Source organism: Rhincodon typus, chromosome 26 (assembly GCF_021869965.1).
Source record: "Rhincodon typus isolate 14 chromosome 26, sRhiTyp1.1, whole genome shotgun sequence".
Taxonomy (NCBI): Eukaryota; Metazoa; Chordata; class Chondrichthyes; order Orectolobiformes; family Rhincodontidae; genus Rhincodon; species Rhincodon typus.
In genome coordinates this window covers 9,954,073-9,962,226 of record NC_063357.1, presented here as the reverse complement: position 1 = coordinate 9,962,226, position 8,154 = coordinate 9,954,073, and the positions used below count along the sequence as shown (strand labels likewise).

General features: G+C 41.5%; 1 protein-coding gene across 1 annotated transcript in view; it reads left to right on the top strand.

Annotated features, from left to right (window-relative positions):
• LOC109927199 (nitric oxide synthase, inducible) overlaps positions 1 to 8,154 on the top strand; it is a 19,156-nt gene extending 11,002 nt beyond the window's left edge. Inside the window, exons 16-26 of the mRNA XM_020527138.2 lie at positions 99 to 273; positions 1,248 to 1,380; positions 1,517 to 1,595; positions 1,711 to 1,901; positions 2,276 to 2,433; positions 3,245 to 3,455; positions 3,880 to 3,967; positions 4,084 to 4,205; positions 4,840 to 4,988; positions 5,814 to 6,008; positions 7,202 to 8,154. Of these exons, the coding sequence (XP_020382727.1) occupies positions 99 to 273; positions 1,248 to 1,380; positions 1,517 to 1,595; positions 1,711 to 1,901; positions 2,276 to 2,433; positions 3,245 to 3,455; positions 3,880 to 3,967; positions 4,084 to 4,205; positions 4,840 to 4,988; positions 5,814 to 6,008; positions 7,202 to 7,252 (1,552 nt within the window). The 3' untranslated portion in view covers positions 7,253 to 8,154. The remainder of the gene's footprint in view (positions 1 to 98; positions 274 to 1,247; positions 1,381 to 1,516; positions 1,596 to 1,710; positions 1,902 to 2,275; positions 2,434 to 3,244; positions 3,456 to 3,879; positions 3,968 to 4,083; positions 4,206 to 4,839; positions 4,989 to 5,813; positions 6,009 to 7,201) is intronic.

The window sequence follows — 8,154 nt, the reverse complement described above, 5'->3', positions numbered from 1 at the left end:
CAGATTCTCCAGCGTCTGCAGTTCCTACTATCATTGAGAAAGGGCCTGGTTCATCTGAACTAAAAGTTAATTTGGCATTTTATGCATCTTCTTTGCAGCTATGCCATCTTTGGACTTGGCTCCCGCATGTACCCACAGTTCTGTGCATTCGCCCACACCCTCGATAACAAGCTGGCACAACTTGGGGCAACTCAGTTGTCCCCTACAGGAGAAGGCGATGAACTTGGAGGCCAGGAGGAATCCTTTGTCGACTGGGCTATCACCACTTTCAAGGTAGGCTGCGCTGTGCTTGGCACAGGGACTACTTGTTTCCGAGAGAGCTTTCTACGTCTTCAGCTGATGTAGTGGTGGACTAACGCCAAGTAGGAGAAGTACCATGTTTCCCTGCTTCTCTGCATTGATGCAGAGAGAGTGGGAAGGGGTGACTGATACAGCTTACCTGAGAAAGGAGAGAATCTTTGAAAATCATTTTAATACATTTTAAGAAACTTGCAAGCCACTTTTACTGAACACTCTGAGATGATGGCTCTCTCACAGCCTTGTTACATGCCCCCGTCCCTTTTAAAAATCTCCCATGTACTGCCAATAGCTGAACATAAGGAGGACCGAAGCACATACCTTCAAGGTCAAGAATGGCCTGGGGTGACTGTAAATGTTTTTTATTCTATCCAATCTTTGCAATGTCAATATCACCAGCAAGGGTTGGCATTTATTGTTCATTTGCAGTTGCCCTTAGAAGGTAATGGGCCACCCTGACTTGCTTGGCCACTTCAGGGAGTGGTTAAGAGTCAATCACATTGGAACCACAAATAAGCCAGTCTAGGTGACATCAACAGGTTTCCTATCATAAAGGACATTAGAAGAACATTTGGGGTTTTTAAGACAACCTGACAGTTTTGCAGCCAAGTTTACTGATTTCTGGAAACTGAGTATAAATTGTCCAGCTCCCCTTGCAGGATTTGTAGTCTCATTCTCTGAATTTCAAATTCAATCACATCAAGGCTGCACCATATCCTGTTGACTATCCCCATTCTGAGGAAATTTCTTGTTCAGTATCACCATTAGTCAGAAAATGTGATTTTACAGCAAACTTACATTCGACCACTTTATGACACTTTGTACCTTGCTACAAATACTCCGATATCCATCAGACATGTGTAGAAATCTCGTAGAATACCGGTCAAAAGTATTACAATTTGTATAGCATTTTAAAAATGGTTTTGTTCTCTTATGCTTTGTTAAAACAGATGGCCTGTAAAGCCTTCCATGTGCGTGGGAAGGTGGAACTGGGTCAATTCAAATCAACAACCAAAAGTGATGTCTGGGATCCCAGCCGATACAGATTCGCAACAGAGACAAGGCCCCTGGACCTATGTGCAGGTAACCATTCACTTACACACTCTGAGTTGGAATGGTCGCCCAGCCAACTTCTCATTGCTTAGGACTTTTATTTTTAAACTTGAAAGTTACCATTCTGTAGACAGACTAATAATAATTGATGTTTTTCTTATCTTAGCTCTCTCCAAAATGCAAGGAAAGAAAATTCTGCCCATGAAATTCAAACTGATGAAAAATCTGCAGAGCTCAAAATCCAGGTCTGCTGGCATTTTAAAACTTGTTTTTCTTCTAAATTAAGAGCTAAGTCTTTATTTGCAACTCTCTTCAAACTCTTCACTATCACAAATTTAATCTGAATCTCTCTGGTTATAGCCGGTCCACCATTCTGGTCGAGCTATCCTGCACAGACACCAAGGAGCTCCAGTATCTGCCTGGGGAACACGTTGGAGTTTTCCCTCAGAATCAAAAAGCTCTTGTCAATGCATTGATCGAAAGGCTCAAAGGGACACCAAGCTCTCACCAGTGTATCCAAGTGGAGGTTAACAATGGAAATAGTATCAAGGGTAAGTCGTGCTTTTGAAGTATTTGAATTTTCTTGCTAGTTCTCTTCAGAGCATTAATCTGATACAATGGAAAGACCCCATTTGACATATCTGTGCCTCTCCTGCAGGCCAGAACCAGTGCAATCTTCACCTTTGGTCACAATGCAGGTTAAATCAGGACTCTTTTCAAACAAATTATTCAAATCTCCAATTCTATTCCTGCCAAAAGTGCTGACACCTTCCAGTGACCCATTCACATTGTCACATGGAAGTTTTGATCCTTTGCTCCTTCAGTTTTTGAAATTCTCCCTGTAGTCCTGAAACTGAATAAGAACATTTCGGATCTGTTCCTGTCTTGGGTCTTAACTGACAGGATGTTCTCTGCTTTCCCACAGACTGGAAGGTAGACGAGAGACTACCGGCTTGCAGTCTCTCACAGGCTTTTACCCACTTTCTGGACATTACCACCCCACCTGGCCCTCAGCTCCTGAAGAAGTTCGCCCAGTTAGCAACAGATGAATCAGAGAAGAATCGACTGCTGGAACTGAGTCAGGTGAGCATGGGCCTATTGTTACCAGCCTGGTGGGTAGCGTTCAGACACAGGTGACCAGACTGTAGACCCACTGTGCTGTTTTACATCCCACTCTAAATTAGAGCTGCCATAATAGCAGAAAGTACAATGGCATATTTGAGCACAGCAAGAGTTCACGCTCAGCAGTAGGAAAAATTGCCAAGTATGTGCCACATCTGGGTAGACCAGGTTGGTGCAGTGACTGACACTCTCTGAAGGACATTAGTGAACCTTGGTGGGGTTTTTATGACAATCCTGGAGCATTTGTCCCACCTGGTGGCAATTCTAATATAATCCACCCATCCAGAATCTGACAGGATTTGATGCCTTGTCAATGTTATAGACCAACTGATTTAATTTTCCACTGAAAGGAGATTTTGGATGAAGTGTGAAGGTGGGATTGAAAAGCAGCATTCCACACAATCCTATTAGATTTCTGCCTGGCAAATTTGGTTAAAATTAACCACAAGTATTTCTGGCTCCAGTACACAAATTTGTTGAATTTGGTTTCGCACCTTAATACAGTGGGATTTGAAACCAGTAAAATTAGAATTATATCTGGAAAGAGTCAAAATGATGAAGAAGGCAGAGATAGGTGGATGAATGGATTATACATTGACAAAGGAGGGTCTAATGATATGAAATTTCCTGGGACATATTTTGATGATGGGGCATATTCTTGAAGCGTCTAAACTTTTTGAGAGGGTGGCAATTAGAGATTCATTATGTGCAGGCAAATGTTGTGTATCAGACAATGCCTAATATTGAATTCCATTTTGTTACCACTCTGCAGAATGCCCAGGAGTATGAGAAATGGAAATCTTTCAACAGCCCCAACATCCTAGAAGTCCTGGAGGAATTTCAGTCCATCCAATGTCCTGCCTTGTTCCTCCTCACACAACTAATACTGCTCAAGCCCAGATATTACTCCATCAGTTCATCCTTAGATATGAACCCGGGAGAAGTCCATCTGACAGTCGCTGTTGTCAACTACAGGACGAGAGGTAACACAATCAGATTTCAACTGGACAATTTGTTTGCTTTAAAAGGGACTGGGCCAGCCAAGATGTTAGAATATACCATTAAGCAAGGAAGTATCTATTGATCAAACCTTAGAGTCAAATTTCCAACAAGGAGATCTTGGCAGGGTGGGGAACAAATTTGTTTCAATGGTATAGTACTTTATAGAGCTGTTTCCACCTCCCTGAGGATAAATAGCACTGCGAGTCAGGCAATTCAGAGTTAACTTAGTTTAAGCATAAGATCAAACCTGTGCATTGGTCATCAACAGAAACAATATAGGTTTAAAAGATATGTAATGCTGTATCAATGTTCTGACTGGGTTATTGTGCTGGACTTACTCTGAATGGGTTATGGATACATTACTGAAATGTGAAAATAGGAACTAATGGTTTTCTTTATATTTAGATGGCGAAGGTCCTATGCATCACGGTGTCTGCAGCACCTGGTTGAACACAATGGAAACGGGTGAACTGGTTCCATGTTATGTGCGCAGGTAGGTCAGTTTGGTACCACCCTTTGAAATTATACCTTGCAAGCTCTCCATCTGTTATAGCCATGTCTGCACCAAAATGACTCAAAATTAATATCAATGTCATGTCACAATTTCAGCACTGCGGGATTCCACCTGCCAAAGAATCAATCAAAGCCCTGCATTCTGGTTGGCCCAGGAACAGGAATCGCTCCATACCGAAGCTTCTGGCAACAGAGAGAGCACGACTCCGAGAAACGAGGTATGTTCAAACTCCTGATGTCCTTCCCTCAGATTCCTACATCCTGGGCTGCATCAGTTGACACATAGTCTGATGTCTGAGCTCACTGCTCAGTCACATTTACCAACTGCACTCAGGCAGGAAGAGCAAGGTTCAAGCTGGCTAATTGCTGTCTCACTTGGACAGGTCATGTACAACTTCTGATCAGCAGATGATGATGATGATGCTTCTTAGACCCATCTTTAGAAAAGGAAGAATTGCATAACTAGTTGAAGAAGATAGCTATGAAAAAGAATGAAGAAACGAGAGAGAGAGGCAGCATTGGCAAGGGATATTTCAAATATGTTCCAGTTCCCAGATTTCAGCTGACTGTTTAGTTAGCTGTCTATTACTCTCTATATTCTAATAGACCATCTCCATCGCCTAGGCATTAAAGAATTAATACTCAAAGACCACACTGTACAACTTCAGGCTGAGCTATTCACATCATTCCAGCAGTAACAATGACCATGGCCAATCCTTGCTTGCCTCAGTGATTCATTAGATGTTTAAACTACACTATGCCTCCTCTTCTCAAATGTCATCATTGGGTGGGCATGAGCTGAGGCTGCTTTTGCACTGAAACTCAACATTTGTTTGTTTTTGCGGCATTTAGGAATCAAAGCCGGTCCCATGACTTTGGTGTTTGGCTGTCGGAACCCAGAGTTGGATCATATTTACAAAGAAGAAACCCTTGCACTTAAAGATAAAGGCATCTTGAAGGGTGTTTACACAGCTTACTCCAGACAGCCAGGAAAACAAAAGGTAACTTAAACCACTTTCTAGTCGATAGCATTAATGCGTTTTATTATGTTTTTAAACCAGTTGTGGGCTCCCTAGTGGTTCTGTGCCCCAGTGTGATACTAAGATACACTGACTGGCTGGAGTGGGACCCAATTAGTTATCCAGCTTGGCTAAGATACACAGACGGTTTCTATTGTCAGGAATGACCATCGGCATTGTGCATGGAGAAAAAAGTAATTTTTTTAGTTGCAAAATATTTTAACACCAACATTGCAAAGAAAAGCAGGAGAATACTCCCATTTTTCTGAGTGATGCATATCATTCAACCAGAAATAGTGCAAAGAGATTCATTGGTCATTCAGCTCATAGCTATGCTGTGAACATGTTGGCTGACTCACTTGCCTGCAAAACGACGACAGTACAGCAAATGTCATTCGTTGGCTGCAAAGGGTGTCATGGTATCTTTGAAATTCTCTACCCCCAAAGGGTTATAAATGATCCGTCGCTAAGTATCTTTAAGATAGTGATCGACAGATTTTTGATCACTCAGTAAATCGGGGGATAGGAAAAGGACGTGGAGTTGAGGTAGAAGATCAATCATGATCTCACTGAATGGCAGGGTAGACCTGAGAACCACTCCTGCTTCTATTTCTTATGTTCTGAGGCTGAGTGAGGTTACTTATGAATATAAGGTGATCAGCCTTTGAATGGCAATGTAGACTCAGTGGTCCAGAATGGCCTACTTCTGATCCTACATCTTAATGTCTTGGAAGGTCTTAGTCTCACTGCAACGTATTGCCACACCGATGTATTCTTATATTCCCATGTCTGCTTCCGTTCCACCAGACATACGTCCAAGATATTCTTCGGGAGCAGCTGGCCTCTGAAGTCTACAACATACTGTATGAAGGAAATGGGCACATCTACATCTGCGGTGAAATCAAAATGGCACAAGATGTCACTGAAACTCTGAAAGGCATCATTGCTAAGCAGGGTGGCATGAGTATTGAGGATGCTGAGGAGTTCCTCACAAAGCTGAAGGTAGATAATCTCTCCTTAAAATGTGCATTCTCAAATGCATTCCTTCTCATATTCGATCCCATTACAAGTAGTGAAATGCCAAAAAACCTTTTGTTTTCGGTTACCCTTCTGTCTGACATGAACAAAACTAACATTACTATCCGAAACTGCAAACTGAGCAATTGCAAAATGCACATAAAAGGTTGCCTTTGTCCGAAAAGAACAAACATGCCTTTCTCTGTAGCTCATGCTCCAGTTACCAAGGTCCAGGAAGCTTAGGGACCAATGAGCAAGAAAGTTTGGATAGCCCCAAGAAATATAAGCTGGAAAAAATTATGACAATAAGTCATTTGCATGGACTTCATTATACATACAACAGCTTATAGTTCCCTGAAATTGGAGTCACAGGTAGATAAGATAGTGAAGATGATGTTTGGTACACTTGCCTTTATTGGTCAGTGCATTGAGTATAGGAGTTGGGAGGTCATGTTTCAGCTGTACAGGACACTAGTTTGGCCACTTGTGGAATATAGGAAGGATGTTGTGAAACTTGAAAGGGTTCAGAAAAGATTTATGAGGATGTTGCCAGGGTTGGAGAGTTTGAGCTATAGGCAGAGGCCGAATAGGCTGGAGCTATTTTCCTGGAGCATTGGAGGCTGAGGGGTGACCTTATAGAGGTTTATAAAATCATGAGGGGCATGGATAGGGTAAATAGGCAAGGTCTTTTCCCCAGGGTGAGGGAGTCCAAAACTAGAGGGCATAGGTTTAAGGTAAGAGGGGAAAGATATAAAAAGGACCTAAGGGGCAATTTTTGCTCGCAGAGGGTGTGTGTATGGAATGAGCTGCCGGAGGAAATGGTGGAGGCTGGTGCAATTACAGCATTTAAAAGGCATCTAGCTGGGTTCATGGGTTTAGAGGGATAGGGGCCAAATGCTGGCAAGATCTAGCAAATGACCAGATTTATTTAGGATCTCTGGTCGACACAGACAAGTTGGACCGAAGGGTTTGTTTCCATGCTGCATATCTCAATGACATTACAACTCTGAGATTACATGGGTGCACAAGAAGTAAGAATTTGGGATGCAGATGGTTGTAAAGGGACTCTTACAGGATAGGGTGTGATGCAAGCTGATGTTCTCTACAATAATATTACACATAATTGTTCTACATTGTCATTGTTTTGTATTAACCTCAATTTCTCCTTTATTTAACAGAACCAGAAGCGATATCACGAAGACATCTTTGGGGCAACGTTTCAGAAATAACAGTTCATCCCCATTATGGAATCAAAAAGCACCAAAGAGACACTTGTGCCAACTCATATGAATGATAAAGGAAAATTTTGCATTAGCAAGTCTTGACTCTTGTATCACCATGTATCTGCTGACTGACGTGTGGACCAAAATGAATCAAATTTTTATTGCAACTTATAGCATTCAATCTCATATTCGCTTTTATAAACACGTGGAAATTCAAAGACTTTACAAAAACAGCACTTTTACTTTACATTTTAGTGAAGTTTTGAGAGATAGTTTTTTTTTCTTTTTAAGTGGGCAGTTGTTAATTTTTGGATAATTCAGGAAGTCTGTGTTCCAACAGAAGATTAAGGACTTAATTATGTCAGAAACTGGTTTGGGCAGGGAAGCATATCATTGGAGAGTGTCAATCAATGTCTGCCATTTCAGTGTCAATATTAATCAAGCCAGAAATACATTATTTCCTGGTCCTTGACACTTTTCGAAAATGGCATTACATGACAGCACCTTGCACCCCCCAAATATATTTGCTACAGAAACAGATACTACACTTCTTACTGATATTCTGATATCCGTGCCTTAAATAATATCACAGCATTGCTGAATGTAAATTTTGGGCAGCGCTGATGTAAAGCCTACAATTTAGGCCCAAAAATATAACTAAGCCAGTGGAAGGCGGGTTAGTCTGATACTTGTTTACAACAGTCAGAAGGTCGCAAGAAATGGCTGGTGAAATCAAGTTTTACCATGCACTTTAATATAAGAACACAGTGTGGTTGAGTGCAATATCCAGTATCGACTGACAGATTGAGACTGGTAAAGATTTAGAGGGTGAGAATGGCAGCTGGCTGCTATCTGTATAACTATCATTTGATAAATTATGAGTTTTAATAAAGTTATATGAATTGTTA